The following is a 23,471-nucleotide window of genomic DNA, read 5'->3' as shown; positions in this document are numbered from 1 at the left end:
ATATATTCAGATACTATCTTTTCTAATCCAATATTAACTATCAAAATTGTTTTATTATTTTCATAGTATGAAATTAATGCAAGTTCACTGTTTTAAAAACAAACAGAAAAGAGAAGACTACAAAAGAAAAACTTTAAAACTATTCACAATCTCACTATCCATATATTCCTCTAGCCTTTTATTTTACATATTTACACACATATTTTAAATTAGTTATGCTCTGACATCATATACATTTGGTTTGCAACCTCATACTTTGTATATATTCACCTCACCACTTTTTTTGTTTTTTTGAGACGAAGTCTCGCTCTGTTACCCAGGCTAGAGGGCAGTGGTGCAATCTCGGCTCACTGCAACCTCCACCTCACGGTTTTCAAGCAATTCTCCTGCCTCAGCCTCCCGAGCAGCTGGGACCACAGGCGCATGCCACCATGCCCAGCTATTTTTTTCTATTTTTTTTAGTAGAGACAGGGTTTCATTGTGTTAGCCAGGATGGTCTCGATCTCCTGACCTTGTGATCTGCCCACCTCAGCCTCCCAAAGTGCTGGGATTACAGGCGTGAGCCACCACACCAGGCTGTATACTCACCATCTTTTAAGCAACTCTGTACTTCAACATCAATCTTAATGTTAAATAGTAATGGTACAATAAAACCTCATTTCAGAAATATTTTTGGTAGAAAGAAAATAGTTTTGAAACTAAATTCTGAAGTACATGACTGGGAGAAAAACCACCTTTTTTTCCAAACAAATACATGTAACTACTTAAAATATGTAATTAGACAATAATATGAAATGGAGAGAACCTTTATTCTTTGTTATCAAGAACAGATTTAATGTCAATCAATGATGATCACATATAGGTATACTTAACTGTCATCCTAAGAAATGCTTTTTTCACATAGTGTAACATTTTTAAATTTAAAATTGACATCAATGAGGAAAAAATTACGGGGATAATGTTTTATTTCTCCCTCAAATCCTATTAAGTACGATATTTTAGAATTGAGGAATTAACTATTACCACTAAGAACTCTTACCCATGCCTTTCCTTGTTTGAAAAGTATGGGAAAATAAATGTTACAGTGGCAGACTTTAAAACAATGCAAATAGGGCGGCACGCCCAAGATGGCCGAATAGGAACAGCTCCAGCCTCCAGCTCCCAGCATGAGTGACACAGAAGACGGGTGATTTCTGCATTTTCAACTGAGGTATCGGGTTCATCTCACCGGGGAGTGCCGGACAATCGGTGCTGGTCAGCTGGTGCAGCCCGACCAGTGAGAGTTGAAGCAGGGCGAGGCATCGCCTCTCACCTGGGAAGTGCAACGGGGAAGGGAATCCCTTTTCCTAGCCAAGGGAAACTGAGACACACAACACCTGAAAAATCGGGTAACTCCCACCCTAATACTGTGCTTTACCAAGGGTCTTAGCAAATGGCACACCAGGAGATTATATCCCACACCTGGCCCAGAGGGTCCCATGCCCACAGAGCCTCCCTCATTGCTAGCACAGCGTCTGAGATCTAACTGCAAGGCGGCAGTGAGGCTGGGGGAGGGGCGCCCGCCATTGCTGAGGCTTAAGTGGGTAAACAAAGCTGCCAGGAAGCTCGAATTGGGTGGAGCCCACTGCAGCTCAAGGAGGCCGGTCTGCTTCTGTAGACTCCTCCTCTGGAGACAGGGCATAGCTAAACAAAAAGCACCAGAAACCTTGGCAGAGGTAAATGCCTCTGTCTGACAGCTTTGAAGAGAGCAGTGGATCTCCCAGCACGGAGGTTGAGATCTGAGAATGGACAGATTGCCTGCTCAAGTGGGTCCCTGACCCCTGAGTAGCCAAACTGGGAGACATCCCCCACTAGGGGCAGACTGACACCTCACACCTCACACGGTGGGGTATACCCCTGAGACGAAGCTTCCAGAGCAAAAATCAGACAGCAACACTTGCTGTTCAGCAATATTCTATCTTCTGCAGCCTCCGCTGCTGATACCCAGGCAAACAGGGTCTGGAGTGGACCTCAAGCAAACTCCCACAGACCTACAGCTGAGGGTCCTGACTGTTAGAAGGAAAACTAACAAACAGAAAGGATACCCACACCAAAACCCCATTAGCACGTCACCATCATCAAAGACCAAAGGCAGATAAAACCACAAAGATGGGGAAAAAGCAGTACAGAAAAGCTGGAAATTCAAAAAATCAGAGCACGTCTCCCCCTCCAAAGGAACGCAGCTCATCGCCAGCAACGGAACAAAGCTGGGCGGAGGATGACTTTGACGAGCTGAGAGAAGAAGGTTTTAGTCGATCAAACTTCTCAGAGCTAAAGGAGGAACTACGTAACCAGCGCAAAAAAACTAAAAACCTTGAAAAAAGAATGGATGAACGGATGACTAGAATAATCAATGCAGAGAAGACCTTAAAAGAACTGATAGAGATGAAAACCATAACACGAGAAATACATGACAAATGCACAAGCTTCAATAACCGACCCGATCAACTGGAAAAAAGAGTATCAGCGATTGAAGATCAAATGAATGAAATGAAGCGAGAAGAGAAGTGTGGAGAAAAAAGAGTAAAAAGAAATGAACAAAGCCTCCAAGAAGTATGGGATTATGTGAAAAGACCAAATCTACATCTGATTGGTGTGCCTGAAAGTGACGGGGAAAATGGAACCAAGTTGGAAAACACTCTACAGGATATCATCCAGGAGAACTTCCCCAACCTAGTAAGGCAGGCCACCATCCAAATTCAGGAAATACAGAGAACGCCACAAAGATACTCCTCAAGAAGAGCAACTCCAAGACACATAATTGTCAGATTCACCAAAGTTGAAACGAAGGAAAAAATGTTAAGGGCAGCCAGAGAGAAAAGTCGGGTTACACACAAAGGGAAGCCCATCAGACTAACAGCAGATCTCTCGGCAGAAACTCTCCAAGCCAGAAGAGAGTGGGGGCCAATATTCAACATTCTTAAAGAAAAGAATTTTCAACCCAGAATTTCATATCCAGCCAAACTAAGTTTCATAAGTGAAGAAGAAATAAAATCCTTTACAGACAAGCAAATGCTTAGAGATTCTGTCACCACCAGGCCTTCCCTACAAGAGATCCTGAAGGAAGCACTAAACATGGAAAGGAAAAACAGGTACCAGCCATTGCAAAAACATGTCAAAATGTAAAGTCCATTGATGCTAGGAAGAAACTGTATCAACTAGCAAGCAAAATAACCAGCTAATATCATAATGACAGGATCAAGTTCACACATAACAATATTAACCTTAAATGTAAATGGACTAAATGGTCCAATTAAAAGACATAGACTGGCAAATTGGATAAAGAGTCAAGACCCATCAGTTTGCTGTATTCAGGAGACCCATCTCACATGCAGAGACACACATAGGCTCAAAATAAAGGGATGGAGGAAGATCTACAAAGCAAATGGAAAACAAAAAAAAGCAGAGGTTGCAATCCTAGTCTCTGATGAAACAGACTTTAAACCATCAAAGATCAAAAGAGACAAAGAAGGCCACTACATAATGGTAAAGGGATCAATTCATCAGGAAGAGCGAACTATCCTAAATATATATGCACCCAATACAGATTCATAAAGCAAGTCCTTAGAGACTTACAAAGAGACTTAGACTCCCACACAATAATAATGGGAGACTTTAACACCCCACTGTCAACATTAGACAGATCAACGAGACAGAAAGTTAACAAGGATATCCAGGAATTGAACTCAGCTCTGCACCAAGCAGACCTAATAGACATCTACAGAACTCTCCACCCCAAATCAACAGAATATACATTCTTCTCAGCACCACATCGCACTTATTCCAAAATTGACCACATAGTTGGAAGAAAAGCACTCTTCAACAAATGTAAAAGAACAGAAATTATAACAAACTGTCTCTTAGACCACAGTGCAATTAAACTAGAACTCAGGATTAAGAAACTCAATCAAAAGTGCTCAACTACATGCAAACTGAACAACCTGCTCCTCAATGACTACTGGGTACATAATGAAATGAAGGCAGAAATAAAGATGTTCTTTGAAACCAATGAGAATAAAGATACAACATACCAGAATCTCTGGGACACATTTAAAGCAGTGTGTAGAGGGAAATTTATAGCACTAAATGCCCACAAGAGAAAGCAGGAAAGATCTAACATTGACACCCTAACATCACAATTAAAAGAGCTAGAGAAGCAAGAGCAAACACATTCAAAAGCTAGCAGAAGGCAAGAAATAACTAAGATCAGAGCAGAACTGAAGGAGATGGAGACACTAAAAAACTCTCCAAAAAAAATCAATGAATCCAGGAGCTGGTTTTTTGAAAAGATCAACAAAATTGATAGACCGCTAGCAAGACTAATAAAGAAGAAAAGAGAGAAGAATCAAATAGACGCAATAAAAAATGATATGGGGATATCACCACCGACCCCACAGAAATACAAACTACCATCAGAGAATACTATAAACACCTCTACACAAATAAACTAGAAAACCTAGAAGAAATGGATAATTTCCTGGACACATACACTCTCCCAAGACTAAACCAGGAAGAAGTTAAATCCCTGAACAGACCAATAGCAGGCTCTGAAATTGAGACAATAATTAATAGCCTACCAACCAAAAAAAGTCCAGGACCAGACGGATTCACAGCCGAATTCGACCAGAGGTACAAGGAGGAGTTGGTACCATTCCTTCTGGAACTATTCCAATCAACAGAAAAAGAGGGAATCCTCCCTAACTCATTTTATGAGGCCAACATCATCCTGATACCAAAGCCTGACAGAGACACAACAAAAAAAGAGAATTTTAGACCAATATCCCTGATGAACGTCGATGCAAAAATCCTCAATAAAATACTAGCAAACCAAATCCAGCAGCACATCAAAAACCTTATCCACCATGATCAAGTGGGCTTCATCCCTGGGATGCAAAGGTGGTTCAACATATGCAAATCAATAAACGTAATCCAGCATATAAACAGAACCAAAGACAAAAACCGCATGATTATCTAAATAGATGCAGAAACGGCCTTCGACAAAATTCAACAGCCCTTCATGCTAAAAAACTCTCAATAAATTCAGTATTGATGGAACGTATCTCAAAATAATAAGAGCTATTTATGAGAAACCCACAGCCAATATCATACTGAATGGGCCAAAAAAAGCATTCCCTTTGAAAACTGGCACAAGACAGGGATGCCCTCTCTCACCACTCCTATTCAACATAGTGTTGGAAGTTCTGGCTAGGGCAATCAGGCAAGAGAAAGAAATAAAGGGTTTTCAATTAGGAAAAGAGGAAGTCAAATTGTCCCTGTTTGCAGATGACATGATTGTATATTTAGAAAACCCCATCGTCTCAGCCCAAAATCTCCTTAAGCTGATAAGCAACTTCAGCAAAGTCTCAGGATACAAACTCAATGTGCAAAAATCACAAGCATTCTCATACACCAGTAACAGACAAAGAGAGCCAAATCATGAATAAACTCCCATTCACAATAGCTTCAAAGAGAATAAAATACCTAGGAATCCAACTTACAAGGGATGTAAAGGACCTCTTCAAGGAGAACTACAAACCACTGCTCAGTGAAATCAAAGAGGACACAAACAAATGGAAGAACATACCATGCTCATGGATAGGAAGAATCAATATTGTGAAAATGGCCATCCTGCCCAAGGTAATTTATAGATTCAATGCCATCCCCATTAAGCTACCAATGACTTCCTTCACAGAATTGGAAAACACTGCTTTAAAGTTCATATGGAACCAAAAAAGACCCCGCATTGCCAAGAACATCCTAAGCCAAAAGAACAAAGCTGGAGGCATCACGCTACCTGACTTCAAACTATAATGCAAGTCTACAGTAACCAAAACAGCATGGTATTGGTACCAAAACAGAGATATAGACCAATGGAACAGAACAGAGCCCTCAGAAATAATACCACACATCTACAGCCATCTGATCTTTGATAAACCTGAGAAAAACAAGAAATGGGGAAAGGATTCCCTATTTAATAAATGGTGCTGGGAAAATTGGCTAGCCATAAGTAGAAAGCTGAAACTGGATCCTTTCCTTACTCTTTATACGAAAATTAATTCAAGATGGATTAGAGACTTAAATGTTAGACCTAAAACCATAAAAACCCTAGAAGAAAACCTAGGTAATACCATTCAGGACATAGGCATGGGCAAGGACTTCACGTCTAAAACACCAAAAGCAATGGCAACAAAAGCCAAAATTGACAAATGGGATCGAATTAAACTAAAGAGCTTCTGCACAGCAAAAGAAACTACCATCAGAGTGAATAGGCAACCTACAGAATGGGAGAAAATTTTTGCAATCTACTCATCTGACAAAGGGCTAATATCCAGAACCTATAAAGAACTCCATCAAATTTACAAGAAAAAAACAAGCAACCCCATCAAAAAGTGGGCAAAGGATATGAACAGACACTTCTCAAAAGAAGACATTTATACAGCCTACAGACACATGAAAAAAATGCTCATCATCACTGGCCATCAGAGAAATGCAAATCAAAACCACAATGAGATACCATCTCACACCAGTTAGAATGGCAATCATTAAAAAGTCAGGAAACAACAGGTGCTGGAGAGGATGTGGAGACATAGGAACACTTTTACACTGTTGGTTGGACTGTAAACTAGTTCAACCATTGTAGAAAACAGTGTGGCGATTCCTCAAGGATCTAGAACTAGATGTACCATATGACCCAGCCATCCCATTACTGGGGATATACCCAAAGGATTATAAGTCATGCTGCTATAAAGACACATGCACACGTATGTTTACTGTGGCGCACTATTCACAATAGCAAAGACTTGGAATCAACCCAAATGTCCATCAGTGACAGACTGGATTAAGAAAATGTGGCACATATACACCATGGAATACTATGCAGCCATAAAAAAGGATGAGTTTGTGTCCTTTGTAGGGACATGGATGCAGCTGGAAACCATCATTCTCAGCAAACGATCGCAAGAACAGAAAACCAAATACCACATGTTCTCACTCATCGGTGGGAATTGAACAATGAGATCACTTGGACACAGGAAGGGGAGCATCACACACCGGGTCCTATTGTGGGGAGAGGCTAGTGGGGAGGGATAGCATTAGGAGATAAACCTAATGTAAATGACGAGTTAATGGGTGCCGCACACCAACATGGCACATGTATACATATGTAACAAACCTGCACGTTGTGCACATGTACCCTAGAACTTAAAGTATAATGAAATAAAAAAAATGCAAATATATAATTTAATCTTTAAATTCACTTTTATAAAATTCCCTCTGACATAAGGCTCACAAAACATAGAAGAAACACTTCAAAATTAGATGAGGCAAAAATTAATACTGCCAATTCAAAGAATTCTGCCAGAGACATATAGCACTGTTTATGAAATGCAACAAATGGCGGAAATAGTGAATTTTTGACATTTTCACTTTCTACTTTCAAAAGGAAGCAAAATTAAGCCAAACTCACAAGTCTATTTGCCTGTATACAAATTAAAAACTAAGTATTTCCTCAGCCAACATGCTTAACAATTGCTAAGTAATGTTTGACCAGAACAGATAGGTAAGAAAAAATAAAGCCTTTATATTATAGAGTACAAATGTGTTTGTACTTACAGATATTGCTGGGGAGAGTGTTATATTCCCTATAGATACTTTTAATTCATCCAAAGAAGCCATTGTGTGATGTGAGTTATTTGGATGCATAGGCTTAATTTCTATCCGATACTTCTTTGGTTCTTCATCTTCAGAGTCAGAATCACTAGATGAGTAGAAATGGTTCTCTTTGGTATGTGAGTTTCAGTTAAAGAATTGTTTTAAAATTACCTTAGATGTATAACCAGTTTTTCACACATCTATTTTTAAAAAAGAATGAAACCTTTAAGAGTAAAACAGACTTTGGGCCGGGCGTGATGGCTCACACCTGTAATCCCAGCACTTCGGGAGGCTGAGGCAGGCGGATCACAAGGTCAGGAGTTCGAGACCATCTTGGCTAACAAGTAGAAACCTTGTCTCTACTAAAAATACAAAAAATTAGCTGGGCATGGTGGCACGCACCTGTAGTCCCAGATACTCAGGAGGCTGAGGCATGAGAATCACTTTCACCCAGGAGTAGGAGGTTTAAGTGAGCCGAGATCTCACCACTGCACTCCAGCCTGGGAGACAGAGTGAGACTTCATCTCAAAAAAAAAAAAAAAAAGAGTAAAACAGACTTTAACAGAAATAAGATTACTAACTTTTATTAGTATGTCAAGGCCGGGCGTGGTGGTTCACACCTGTAATCCCAGCACTTTGGGAGGCCAAGGCAGGTGGTTCACTTGAGGTCAGGAGTTCGAGACCAGCCTGGCCAATATAGTGAAACCCTGCCTCTACTAAAAATACCAAAATTGGCCAGACATGGTACGCACACCTGTAATCCCAGCTACTCGGGGGCTGAGGCAGAAGAATCGCTGAAACCTGGGAGGCGGAGGTTGCAGTGAGCCAAGATTGTGCCACTGCACTCCTGCCCGGGCAACAGAGCAAGACTCTGTCTCAAACAAACAAACAAACAAAAAAACCAACACGTCAAATGACAAATAAGGAATCACATTTTATAATTAATAAAAAATTGGAAGAGGCTTTAAGTAATATACGATTTTCTTATAACTGCCTCCTTATATGCCAACATAATCCATAAGAATACCCAGATGATGAAAGGATATCATTCTGATTTGTTTCTGGTTTAATACTGTAGCCTTCTTCATCCACATCAGGAATGTTCTAAGGGAAAAAGAAAAAAAAATTATGACAACTCCAACGTACAAAATTATTAGAGATTATCAAAGTAGCCTCAAGTATTACTAAGGAACCAAACCACTTCTCAGATATCAACAGGTTAACAAGATGATTAACACTGAAGAAAAATTACATCCTTTTAATTAGCTTCAAATCACACTCCATGCTTTGGATATCTGAAAGAGGGAAAACCTGCAAAATGAAACAGGAGAAACACAACTCATAATTTCAGGGCAAGAAATCACCGAGGTGGAGACCAATTCAGATTGCTCAAAATCTACAGTTTCTGTTATAAATGAGGAGGAATACGTCAGTTTAAAAAGTACATGTGATTTGAAAGCTATTACCAAGTTAAATATTCTTTTTGCTATAAGCTCTATGGAAATATAAGATCTAGCACCTCTTTACACAGTTTAAAGTTTGGGTGAACTAGCGAAACTATCTAAGACAAACCATCAGTGTCTGCCAACATGCCAGAGAGTGACAACCAGACACCATGTGTCTCATGAGAGAGGCAGGCCTGACAAAATAATCAAAGACCAAAAAAAACTCGAACCTGGATCTGATCAAGCCTCTAGATCCAAATGCCAATTTAAATAATATAAAGAAGTAAAACATAATACAGTATGGCAATATAATCAGCAAAATCCAGACTAAAGGAAACTATAAAACAAACCACCTAGTCTTGCCAATAAAAACACAGAAAGCGGACTGGGTGCAGTGGCTCACGCCGGTAATCCCAGCACTTTGGGAGGCCAAAGCAGGCGGGTCATGAGGTCAAGAGATCAAGACCATCCTGGACAACATGCTGAAACTCCATCTTTACTAAAAATACAAAAGTTAGCTGGGCACGGTGGCACGTGCTTGTAATCCCAGTTACTCTGGAGGCTGAGGCTGGAGAATGGCTTGAACCCAGGAGGTAGAGGTTGCAGTGAGTCAAGATCATGCCACTACACTCCAGCCTGGTGACAGAGCAAGACTCCGTCTCAAAAAAAACAAAAACAAAAACAAAAAAACCAGAAAGCTAAATAGAGAGGGAGGGAGGGAAGAGGAACATATAGATCAAGAGAGACTTAAGACATATCAACAAATTCAAACAAAGCATAATAAAACAGACATCAAAGATGATAAATATAAATACTGAACGGTTATTTGAAAATAATGAGTTGTAAATTATTTCTAGATGTGATGATATTGTGATTACGTTTTAAAGATAAATATAATGTAAACTCAGATGAAATTATATTATTCTAGAATTTGGGCAGAAGAAATGGATGGGCAGGATTAGCTAGGGCAAGTTGTTGTTGGGGCTGACTGATGAGAGCCCCAACATGAGAAACCATGATGGTATTTTTTATAAATAAATATACACACACACACACACACTCACACATATTTGTTTACAATTCTTCAAAATAAAAAAATAAAAATAATCTAGCTGGGAGTATTAAAACAGCAGAAGTAGCCTAAATATTATAACTCAGAAATTAGTTTTAATACATTTTAACAGCTTCAAGAAGGGTTTTCTGGTCACATTATAAAATTCCCATAAGTTGGAAGAACACTGCAAACAAGGAGAAATAACATACACAAAGACACAGAAAGATAAACATTCAGTTCAGGTGTTCAGAAAAAGATTTTTTTCAAGTTAAAGAAAACTGGGCATGCCTAAAAGCAGAAGAGGAGCCAATAAATACTTCAGATATCATAGATATGTGAGATAAAAATGAGAACAAGGTACTCTAAGAGTCAAGAAAAAATAGGATAAGACAAAGAAGCCCTTCCCTGTTCCTCAAGGACTAGGAAAAAATAAAAGTAAGAAAACGGGTATTTGGGTAGGAATGCCAGCAGTCTTGTGGAAAACCAATTTTTCATTCAAATCCTCAAAGTAAAGAAATAAAAAGCTAAGACTATATGTATCTTGGGGTGTGCTGTGGTGAAGCGAAAGGACTGAGTGTAAATGAATGAAAATATAAACCATAAGCAAAAAACAAACAAAATGAGAAATAAAAGACTACCAAGAAAATTAAAACTACATTAAGATACCAAATTCAAAAGCTTGAAAATATACTCTGTTGGTGAAGTTGCAGGGGAAATGCATATTCGTACTTTGTGGGTATTAATACAAACTGGCACAACCCCTACAGAGAAAAATTAGGCAATGTGTAGCAAAACTACATATACATTCACTCTTTTACCCAGGAATCCCATTTCTAGAAATTCATCGTGAAGATACAGCTCCAACTATTTAAAAGTACATATGCACAAGGTTATTCATTAAAGATTATTTATAACCTGTAATGATTAGAAATTACCTAAATGTCCAAGCACAGCTGAATAAACTATGGTACATACACAAAATGGGTAGAGACATCCCTCCATATCTGCAGGTTCGGTTTCAGTATTTGCACGTATTCAACCAACCGCAGATTGAAAATATTTTTGTTTTATTTATTTAGTTAGTTTTTTGAGATGGAGACTTGCTCTGTCACCCAGGCTGGAGTGCAGTGGCCCAATCTCAACTCACTGCAACCTCCATCTCCTGGGTTCAAGTGATTCTCCTGCCTCAGCCTCCCTAATAGCTGGGATTACAGGCACCCACCACCACACCCAGATAATTTTTGTATTTTTAATAGACACAGGGTGTCGCTATATTGGCCAGGCTGGTCTTGAACTCCTGGCCTCAGGTGATCCGCCCACCTCGGCTTCCCAAAGTGTTGGGATTATAGGCGTGACCCACTGTGCCCGGCAAAAATATTTTTAAAAAATAAAAAATAAGCTGGTTGTGGTAACTCATGCCTGTAACCCCAGTTCTTCAGGAGGCTGAGGCAGGAAGACTGCTTGAGCCTAGGAGTTCGAGACCAGCAATAGAATGGGCAAGTCAGACCTCATCTCCACAAAAAATTAAAACATCAGCTGAGCAGGGAGGCAAGCACCTGTAGCCCAGCTACTAAGGAGCTGAGGTGGGAGGATTGCTTAAGCCTGGGAAGTAGAAGTTGCAGTGAGCCCCGATGGTGCCACTGCACTGCAGCCTAGGCAACAGAGCAAGACTCTGTCTCTAAATAAATAAATAAGTAAACAAAAATAAAAATACACAAAACATGAATCTTTTAAAAACACAGTAAAACAACTATTTACAACATCCATTTACATTGTATTAGGTATTATAAGTAATCTAGAGATGATTTAAAGAATGACTTAAAGGATGTGTGTAGGTTATATGTAAACACTATGACAGTTTATATAAGGGACTTGAGCATTCAGTGATTCTGGCATCCTCAGGGAGTTCTAGAACCAATCCTGCAAGGACACTGAGGAACAACTATACTATGCAGCTGTTAAAAAGAAAAAAAAAAAAAAAAAAAAAGGAGAAAAGTTCATATGAACTAATATGGAGTGATTACCAGGAAATACTGCTAATTTTTAAAAAGCCAAGTAGTAAAGAACATATATAGTACCATAACTTTTAAGTAAGAAGAGCAAATAAGAACACAAACAAAAAAGAGATAAAGATATCTGCTTATCTTTAATTTTAAAAAAAACTACAGAAAGGATAATTAGAACACAATAAAGTTGGTTACCTACAAGGAAGGGCACAGGAAAGAGGAACACTTCTCTGAATATGCTTTTGTGGTTAGATAAAGGAATATTTGAAATTTTGGGGCAATATATACTTAAGTATTTAGAGACAAAGGGCCAGAATATATTTCATTTGTGCTCAAATGGATCAGAAAAAAACATTATACACATATAAACACATGCACAAATATAGAGAGAATGCAAATATGACAAAAATAAAGGGCATACAAGTGTTCTTCATATGATTTCATTCTTGCAATTTTGTAAGTTAGAAATTATTTCCAAATTAAAAAAAAAAAAATTTAATGGAAAGAAAAGGCTGCCAAGGAATTGCAGCAAAAATCCTTTTACTGGTAAGGTATTCTATTCTTCTAATCACTTTCTAAAGCTCAGCAAGAAAGATAAGAAGAACTGTGAAGGCAGGCACAACCCAAGGTTAGGGAGAACTAAGTGCAGCATTTATGTGACTATCACTTCCAGACTAAACAAACAGTCTACTGTAGCTAGCAGTGAGTTAACAGATGGAATTAAAAACCAGAAATAAAAAATCTAACGTAGGGTGAAGAGCAGATTCTACAGATAAAAAGATGACAAAGGCCGTGTTTTTAACACTGAAGGTAGAACACTTCCTCTTTCTGCTGCTTGCTAATATGCAAACATCACTTTAAAATACTTTAAAAATAAGGAAACTTTGCTAATTGTGAATCTTTTAGAAATCAGAATGAAAGGTTTTTTCAAAATACTTTGTCCCCATTCCAAGTACCCTAGAAACACACCAGGTATTTAGTCTCCTGGAGGTTCTATCTCAAATTTAACAATGGACTACTTTAAATTTGTTTAGAATACACTATTTGTTTGGAATACACTATATAGCACAATGTAATAATTTAATAACACCAAGCTGTTTTCTATATGGCTGAGTAAGCAGCTTTTGGACCAACCTCCTGCAGATTACAACGATAAATTCTGATGAAAACACATCAACAGGCCAGGCATGGTGGCTCAGGCCTACAACCCCAGCATTTTGGGGGGTCAACACAGGAGGATCACTTGAGGCCAAGAGTTCAAGACCAACCTGCTCAATATAGCAAGACCTTGTCTCTACTCAAAAATTAAAAATTAGCTGGGTATGGTGGCACATGCCTGTATTCCTAGCTACTTGGAAGGCTGAAGCAGGAAGGATCACTTGAGCCAAGGAGTTCGAGGCTGTGGTAAGCTAGGATTGTGCTACTGCACTCCAGCCTGGGCCACAGATCAAGAACCTAGTGCTATTAAAAACAAAACAAAACAAAAAACACCATAAACAACTATCTGGAGGTAATGGAAAATGACCTAGAGCACCTACTAAAATAGCTCTACAAAGTGAATCAATGAAAAACTCTATAAAGTCAAAATGCTATTCTAAAAAAAGGTTCAAATAATCTACACAAAGGCAAGAAAAAGCAAAGCAAAACAAAAAACAGAGGAACAAACAGAAAACAAAAATAAAATGGCAATCTTAAAATCTGACAATATCATTACATATAAATGGTCCAAATATACCAATTAAAAGGCAGAGATTGGCAGAATGGATTTTTTAAAACATAATCCAACTATCTGCTGTCTACAAGAAACTTCAAATATAACAATACAGTTAGGCTGAAAGAAAAAGGATCGAAACAATTATACCAGGCAAACATGAATAATAACAAAGGGTAAAAGAGGATGTCTTAATATTAGATAAGGTAGAGTTCATAAAGAAAATTATCAGGGTCAGAGAGGAACATTATGTCCACACAAAAACCTGTAAACAATTGTTCATAGTAACTTTAATAGCCAAAAATTGAAAAACAACTAAAATGTCCTACAATGGATGAGTGGTTAAACAAACTTTAGTATATCCAAAACAAGGACTACTACTCAGCAACAAAAAATAAACTATTCATATGTACCACAGCCTGGATAAATCCCCAAAGAACTGTGCTGAGTGGAAAAAAGCCAACCTCAAAAGCATACATATTGTATGATTTCACTTATAGAACAATTTTGAATTGACAAAATTATAGGAATGAAGAAAAGGTTAGTGGCTGCCAGAGGTTAAGGAAGGTATAAAGAAAAGTGGCTGTAAAAGGGCAACCAACATGAGAGATTGTTGTGGTACGGAAAATGTCCTGTTTTGACTGAATTAGTGTCAATATTCCAGTTGTGATACTATATGACAGTTTTGTAAAATGTTAGTGTCAGGAGGAAGGGGTAACAAGTACACAGTACTGTTATGTACACCATCTTTGCAACCTTCCATGCATCTTCATTTCAAAATAAAAAGTTTTTCTTAAAAGCAGTGATTCTCAGTGTACTATCTTTTTACTGCTAGAACTATTCATAGAAATCTGATATTAATAAAAGCTTACACATTACCTGTGTTCATCTTTACCCATTTAATCCATGATTTCTATATTAGGGCCCACACAGCTGCAGTGAAGCCCTAGGTCAAAAGCAGTATGAACAAGAACAGAATAGGCAACTTGACCCATCAATCTTAAAGACAGTTGTTTACTCTGGCTAAAGTGGCGGTGGCAATTTAAAAAATATATACCAGAATGGAGCTCAAGAAACAAGAGTAAATGAAATGTTTCTTAATTTCTGTTTGGAATGGGGACATAGGCCAAAACCAAAAAAAAGAAGAAAAGAGCAATTCTACTTCTTTGGCTAACTTGCAAAACATGCAGTTGCTAAAAATAATTTTTTTAATTACACGGACCTTTAAAGAAAGGAATAAGAAATGAACAATAATTTCCCTACTAGGAGAGCTTATTGATGTTTTAAAAAATAATTAGTAAGAGAAAGCCATGAATAGGCCATAAGTTATTATCTATAGGCTACAAATAAAAGAAAATAACAAGCCTGGACAACACAGTGAGACACCGCCTCTACCAAAAACGAAAAAACATAGCCAGGCATGGTGGCATATGCCTGTGTTCCCAGCTACTCAGGAGGCTGGAATGGGAGGAACGCTTGAGCCTGGGAGGTCAAGGCTGTAGTGAGCTATGATCGTGCCACTGAACTCCAGCCTGGGTGACTGTATTTGTCTGTTCTCACATTGCTATCAAGAACTATCTGAGACTGGGTAATTTATAAAGAAAAGAGGTTTAATCGGTTCACAGTTCCACAAGCTGTACAGGAAGCATGGCTAGGGAGGCCTCAGGAAACTTAAAATTATGGCGGAAGGCAAAGAGGAAGGAGGCACGTCTTACATGGCCGGAGCAGGAGGAAGAGAGTGAAGAGCGAGGTAATACACACTTTCAAACAACCGGATCTTGTGAGAACTCACTCACTGTCACGAGAACAGCGAGGGGGAGATCCGTCCCCTGACCCAATTGCCTCCCACCCATCCCCTCCTCCAACACTGGGGATTACAATTTGACAACAGATTTGGGCAGGGACCCAAATCCAAGTAACATCAGCCAGAGAGCAAGACCCCATCTCAAAATAAAATAAGTAAAAAGAGTCTCCTTTCTCTACTGAACATTGCAATTCTTGGCCCCAAAGGTATCCACAATTAAAGTGTCTTGTAACTCATTCTTCTAAAATAAAGATAACACATATATCCACATATTTATATTCTATTTTTAAAACAGCAATCACTTAAAAGATCATACTTGTTTTTATTTAGTACGTTCTTTCCATATCAGCAGATACAGATCAACTTAACTCTTTATAGTATCTATTACCCCACCAATTTATTTAACTGGTTCCCATTTTGATGGATTCTTTGGTGTTTCCAGTTTTTTGCTAATACAAACAATGTTGAAATAAATATCTATCTCTCCCTCACTTTCTATATATGCATGAATCTTAAGTGTGTGTGTGTACATACATATATACTTTATATATGTGTGTATGTGTAAAGTTTTGTTACTATAACTGTAACAGTAAATTCCTAGCAGGGAGATAGCATGGTCAAAAATGAACTCACACTTCTTATTTGGGGCAATACTGCCAAACTATCCACAAGACGGACAGTGTCAATTTACATTCCTACCAACAGTATGAGCGTATCAAAACCTTTGCTGGCCAGGAGCAGTGGTCCACACCTGTAATCCCAGCACTTTGGCAGACCAAAGTAGGAAAATGGCTTGAAGCCAGGAGTTCAAGACCAGTCTGGGCAACACATCCCCAACTCTACCAAAAAAAAAAGTTTAAGAAATTAGTTGGGCATGGTGACATGTGCCTACAGTCCCAGCCACATGGGAAGCTGAGGCAAGAATATCGCTTGAGCCCAGGAGTTCAAGGTTACAGTGAGCTATGATCACACAACTGCACTCAAGCCTGAGCAACAGAGTGAGACTTTGTTTCTAATTTAAAAAACAAAAAATTAAATTAAAAAATTTCCCAATATGATTAGACACTATAGTAAATTCATTCTAATTTGCACCAGAAGAACACCACTATTTTGAGCAATATTTATTACGGTTATCACTTTTATTTCTTTTTATGAAAATTGAGCATTTTTATCCTATGCCCTTTTCCTACTAGGTACCCACTTACTTTTTGTATTGATTTGCATATAAACTTTATAAATGAAAGCAATTAGCCCCTGTCACATGTCTTGCAAAGATGCTCTGCCAGTTTGTCTCTGATGATTCAAATCCTTTTATAAAGTATTTTTTCTAGTTTTATATATTTTTCATTTCTACACAGTCAAATTTATCAATTGCTTCTTATCCAGTATTAGAATTCTGTATTCTCTTTTGTATTCTGGATAAGTACTAAGTAAAGTTCAAAACTGGATAATATTATCATTATAAAATAGTATTAATTAGTTACTGAATTTAAAATGTTTTATTTAAAGGGAATATATATAAACTAAAACATGAAGTATTAAAGTTGTATTTAATTTTCCAATCATCATTTTAATGCTACAAATAATTCAGAAATAAAATGCATAAAAATAATGCAGAAATAAAATGAGTACTAAAGTTATCGCCAAACACATCTGCTGCTTTTCATTAATTAGTTAACCAAGGGTATCAAACAAAGTAACCAAGTGGTAAGGTAAATGTTGTAACTCCAAAAATACACTGATGATTTTAACCCCATAACTCATTATAAGTCTATTTCTTATTTTTCATATAAATTTGTTAACAAATCATAATTGTATTTTAAAGCCAAAATATAAAACAAAATACTAATTTATCTTAGTTAAGTAATATAAAATACAGTGTTTCACAAAATATTTTTAGTTATTTTGGTACACTATGATGCTGTAAAAGATCAAAATGTTTTTGGATCAAAGGAAACAATAGTTATGCAGGCAGGAACAATAAGCAAAGGACAGAGATTGTTTGAAACTCCTATACTTATCAACATGAACGGTATCTAATGAACAGTTTGAAAAATATGCCCATCTATACATTACTTAACAACATTTGGTAAATCTACTCTCTCACTGTAACCACAGGGAGCTCCATTTGATGTCTTCTTTAATTACACATAAAGAAATACATTTAATCAAGAAATATAAGCAACCCTTCTTTAAAATAAAACAAAAAGCACAGAAAAGTACTGACCATGGTTCTTGTTGCTGTTATTTCTAAAATGACAAGCTCTCAAATGAAACTCAAATGCATGCACAATGTTGTATTTTAATAGATCTAAGAATACATTAGTAAGAACACCATATTTTAAAATAAAGTATACAGATTTGATTTCTGGCATGTTTCCCAAGAAAAAGCAGTATGATATGGCACCACTCCAATTTTAAAAGTGAAATGTCCCACTTTTCAAAGGTGGTTAGAAATACTTTCTATTTAATAGGAAAGCATCTGGCAATGTAAATCCAAAAATACATCTGTAAAATAATTTTAATAGTGAATTTACAATATGATGGTATTTTTCTTTGAAAGACTGGTAACAACTCAACTCAAATACGTTAGGTTTGTCCTAATGAAAATAACTAATTTAAATTGTTTATATCGAAGTTAAATCTACTTACCAGTGAATCTGCATCAGGGCATTCACTATTAAAACAAAATATCAGAAATATTCAATAATTAGAATTGTCTGCTAATTATGCTTGTTTAAAGTCTTTACTTTGGTACTTAAACATAGCTTTTATTTAAACTCTACAGAAAATATTTAGAGAAATCAAACCACGAAGATTAAAACATACCAAATCATTTTAAAATTCAAAAAAGGCATTCTTATACCCATACCAACTGACAAAATAAAAAACAAACAGCTTACAAGTATTCCTTTTTTCTATCAGCTTACATTATGCTTTAAGGGCTTATAAGTATTCTAAAACCTATTTTCAAAAGTAATTCTTTTCCATAAGTATACTCACACATCATCGACTTTAAAAAAAAAAGTCATTATTAAGTGGCAAGTAGTCTGAAAACCTAAAACTACTGGAAAAAAATACAATTTTTAAACACTTCAGTTTCATTTGAAGTACTTTCCATAACTTAGTATACAAAAAAGTCAAAACTAGTTTTTTCCAAATATACTGAGTAGACTTCCAGTTGGATAACTTTCTTATGTAATGTAATATGTAGTTGAGAACTGAAATTCTATCATTTAACTGATAAACAAGCATTGAATTTGCAAATACACTAGTGAAAAGTATTATTTAAAATGTAAAACTAAAACATAAAGAAGACCTAAATATGTACAACTAAGGACAGTGAGGTCATAAAAAATGAGGTTGGATAGAAGTATTTCCATGTATGCACTCTAACATAAATTCACAAACAAAACTTAAGAGCACAGATGTAAAAGGCTTTTGGACCTTTAACTAATGACAGTTAACGCACACAATGCAGGCTGAGCATCCCTAATCCAAAAATCTGAAATCCAAAGTGCTCCAAAATCTGAGACTTTTTGAGCACTAACAAGATGCTCAAACAAAATGTTCACTGGAACATTCTGGCTTTGGGATTTTTGGTTTAGGAATGCTCAACTGGATGTATTCTGCAAATACTTCAAAATCCAAAAAAATCTGAAATCCAAAACACTTCTAGTCTCAAGCATTTCAAAGGATACGCAACGTGTGTCAAAATCTTATACAAACAGATAAACGCCATTTATCCAAATACTAAGCAAATGCCAGAAGAATCTACAAAATTGAAGAATTTTCTTAAAGGAATATAGGATAAAACAGACTGAAAAAATTAAAAAGGAGGAAGATGACATTGCTCTTAATCCAAAATGAAGTACCAAAGAGACAGGGTAAATGCGAAAAGTGACTTTCTTTCTTCTTTTTTTTTTTTTTTTTTTTCATTTTTTCTCTAACACAGAGTTTTACTCTGTCACCCAGGCTAGATGGAGTTTAGTGGCGCCATGTCGGCTCACTGCAACCTCCGCCTCCCAGGTTCAAGCAATTCTCCAGCCTCAGCCTCCCAAGTAGCTGGGATTACAGGTGTGTACCACCATACCTGGCTAATTTTTGTATTTTTAGTAGAGATGGGGTTTCACAATGTTGGCCAGGCCAGTCTTGAACTCCTGACCTCAAGTAATCCACCCTCCTCGGCCTCCCAAAATGTTGGGTTTACAGGCGTGAGCCACTGCGCCTGGCCCCCCCAGGTGACTTTCTACCCACTTAAAAGTCATCTTAAATTGCACATTTTGAAATACAGCTTCCTTACTGGTAGATGAGAAACACTATACTTTAAACTTATGCATACTCTGAAGAAATGTTCCAGAAAAGGCATAATAATAATAATCCAATCCTAGAGAATCAAATTAATAAAGATGTTAGAACATTTCTACTTTCTTCTTTTTTTAAAAAAAGATGCAGTTTGCACATAAAAGGAAGTGTTAAAAGTTCCAAAGAGTTTACTCTCTGGCTTTAAGCCAAAACACTCCAGTCACTGGGGTAAAGTACTTATCTGTTTGCCTTCACAGTGGGCTATATGAGACCTGCAGAAGAAGCTCCAGGAAGAGGAAGCTCTGAAAAGGGTCTGTCTCCCATAATTACTAGCATCTCAAAAGCCTTCTGGCTATGAAGAGGCATTTCAAGAGCCTCTGGCATTTCAGGCAAAGTGAATTCTAACATTTTTCCTGCCAAGAAGTTTGAAAGAAGGTGATGATGGTGCAGTGGTTTAAGCACTGGCTTTCTGCTCTAGTATTGCCATTGGTTAAAAAACAAAACCAAAAAACCACCCTAAGTGGCTTAATATCATATTGGGAAATTATTGATAAGGAAAACTGTTTTTAAAAACCTGGTTAAAAAATACTATAAGCTCCCTACATGAACAGTAATGAAACCCACACATTATAAAAATAATTTAAGGCCATGATTCTTTACAATACAGCCACTAACAGATGAACTAGATATATTTTAAAAACTTACTAATCAACTGATCAGATTTCAATATGTATTGCTAATATTATAAAAATAGATTAAGTTTCACCCCCTTAAAAAAATCCCCTTCATAAATGCTCAAGAAAGACATCTGAAGAAGATTTGATAACTATAGATATAAATCACTTTGCAATTGGTCTTGATTTGTTAACCAAATACTACTTGGGAGAGGGGAAGAGACAGCCATTTAAAGTGAAAGAAATTCTAAGAAACTCAAATAGAAATATAACTAGGTAGAAAGCAAGAATACTCAAAGCACAAACTGTTCTCTTATGTTAAAAATATGAGTGCCCATCAAATATTAAATCTCATGAGAATTCCATTGATTATGCTAGGGAAGTGCGGTCTTTAAACTAATTTTCAGTCAGTGTTGGTGGGTCAACAAATCACTCATGACTTTTGATCAGTGTCTCTTCTATCTAAATGGACTGAATAATCATGGAAAGAAAGATTTCTTTAATTCTAGTTTGTCTCTGAATAATCATAGCTCAATGATTCTTAACCCCAGGTATACATTAGAAATCAAAGGGGCTGCTTAAAAAAGAGCAAAAATTATGTTGAGGTTTCATGCCGAGAGAATCTGATTTAATTGGTCTGAGGTAGGACCTAGCTTAGGTATATTTACTTTAATTTCCCAGGTAGTTCTAATGTGTAGCCAAAGTAGAAAACAAACAAACAAACAAAAACTTTGGTTAGCTAATCTAACTCAATTTCTTACATATTTATTACATATTCTTTGTATATTAATTTTTTATTTTTAAAAGAACGTAAATCAAGTCGGGCACGGTGGCTCAGGCCTGTAATCCCAGCACTTTGGAAGGCTGAGGCGGGTGCTTCACCTGAGGTCAGGAGTTCGCGACCAGCCTGGCCAATATGGTAAAATCCTGTCTCTACTAAAAATACAAAAAATTAGCCAGATGTGGTAGGCGCTGTAATCTCAGCTACTTGGGAGGCTGAGGCAGGAGGAGAATCGCTTGAACCTGGGAGGCAGAGGTTGCAGTGAGCCGAGACTGCGCCACTGCACTCCAGCCTGGGCAACAAGAGTGAAACTCCATCTCAAAAAAAAAAAAAAAAAAAAAAAAAAGAAGGTAAATCAGACTTATAAGTGGACCAAATATTCCATCTAAAAATGATGACCTAGTATAAACAGTAAAATATTAGGGCTTTTCTCTCCCCTATTTAACATTTTCCATCAATGTATGTATATGTATCACTATGTGCCTATACACTTAGAATTGTCTAGAAGGATTTTCATCAAATAGTTGACCAGAGATTTTCTCTTAGGCATTAAGACTTTGATGAATTTTTTGTTTTCTTTGCACTTTTAATTTTTTAAAATATGCATTTATCATTTTATAAAAATGAGGATATTTCAAAAATTTCCATTTCTGGACATTAAAGCTTTTGTCTATAATGTCTTAAATTTTTTAAATAATTAACAAGTTAATACTTTGATCTAAAACCAGAGGAACTGGCAAATGCATTTATTAATATTTAGAAAAGCTTGTTTTTCACACCTTACACATATACTTTTGAGTTATTTCCACAATACTTTTTTCTTTCCAAATGCAAAACAGTCTTATTCTTAATCACTTATAAAAATAAAAAGGATTTTGACAATATTTAAAATACTTACACAGATTCTGCATCTTTTTCCTTTTTGATGATTCCTGGCAAAGCAAAGGTCTTTCTTTTCCTTGGTTTTATACCTTTAAAATAAATATATATTGTTACAGAAACATAACTGTTCCTGATAAACATATTAAGTTTAGGAATACATCTTGCATCTTCACACGTAACTTGCTCGTAACTGCTGATGATAAATGTGGATGACAGAAATAAAATTATCAACCACTCAACCCTATTAGTTAGACTTTTCTTATGTAAATAAAACACAATCTATTATTCATCAAAAGATCCTAGAACATTTACTTGATAGATAAAATTTTCTTTTCTTTTCCTAAGCCTACCTTACATGTCATCTTACACATAATAAGCATATGGAGATATCTTAAAACTTCAATGAAAGTACATTACTCATTATACTAAATTTTGTTATAAACGTCAAATCATGTTATAAAGGTCAAATCACGTTTGCTTTTTAGAGGGTCACAAAATATAAATGTATTGTTTTAGATAAAAGGATGACACAGCAGACCCATTAGAACTATAATATGGGGCCAGGTGCAGTGATGCATGCCTGTATTCCCAGCACTTTGGAAGGCCAAGGCAGACAGATCACTTGAACTCAGGAGTTCGAGACCAGCCTAGGCAACATGGTGAAACCCTGTCTCTACAAAAAAATACAAAAAAATAGCTGGGTGTGGTGGTGCGTGCCTGTGGTCCTAGCTACTCAGGAGGCTAGGGTGAGAGGACTGCTTGAGTCCAGGAGATGGAGGCTGCAGTGAGCTGTGATCACACCACTGCACACTACCCTGAGTGACAGAGTGAGACCCTACCTCAAAAATTTAAAAAAAAAAAAAAAAAAAACAGAAACAGAAAAAAACAAAAACGAAAAAAGAAGTATAATATGAAAAGTTTACAATATGGCACTCTTGTGTCCATATGTTGTCCCTAATACAAACAATGCTATAAATGGATTCTACCATAACCGAGGAGTAAAAATTATCTTTGATATTCCTAATAAGGCAACTCTTCATCCTCTTGACAAATTATTTTTAAAGGCCAGTCACGCTATTAACTGTTGATAGAATTAAGCACTTAAGGCCTGGCGTGGTGG

General features: G+C 36.8%; 1 protein-coding gene across 3 annotated transcripts in view; it reads right to left on the bottom strand.

Annotated features, from left to right (window-relative positions):
- The window catches only part of FCHO2 (FCH and mu domain containing endocytic adaptor 2), a 134,873-nt gene that overhangs the window by 36,573 nt on the left and 74,829 nt on the right, over window positions 1-23,471 (bottom strand). For all 3 annotated transcript variants that reach the window (XM_017959631.3, XM_017959630.2, XM_031666216.1), the window contains 4 exons: window positions 22,368-22,440; window positions 18,362-18,386; window positions 8,736-8,793; window positions 7,651-7,826 (listed from right to left, as the gene is read on the bottom strand). In XM_017959631.3, coding sequence (XP_017815120.1) covers window positions 7,651-7,826; window positions 8,736-8,793; window positions 18,362-18,386; window positions 22,368-22,440 — 332 coding nt within the window. The remainder of the gene's footprint in view (window positions 1-7,650; window positions 7,827-8,735; window positions 8,794-18,361; window positions 18,387-22,367; window positions 22,441-23,471) is intronic.

This window comes from Papio anubis, chromosome 5, assembly GCF_008728515.1.
Source record: "Papio anubis isolate 15944 chromosome 5, Panubis1.0, whole genome shotgun sequence".
NCBI classification, from domain to species: domain Eukaryota; kingdom Metazoa; phylum Chordata; class Mammalia; order Primates; family Cercopithecidae; genus Papio; species Papio anubis.
Note: the sequence above shows the minus strand (reverse complement) of the source record. Positions and strands in the feature narration are given on the sequence as shown.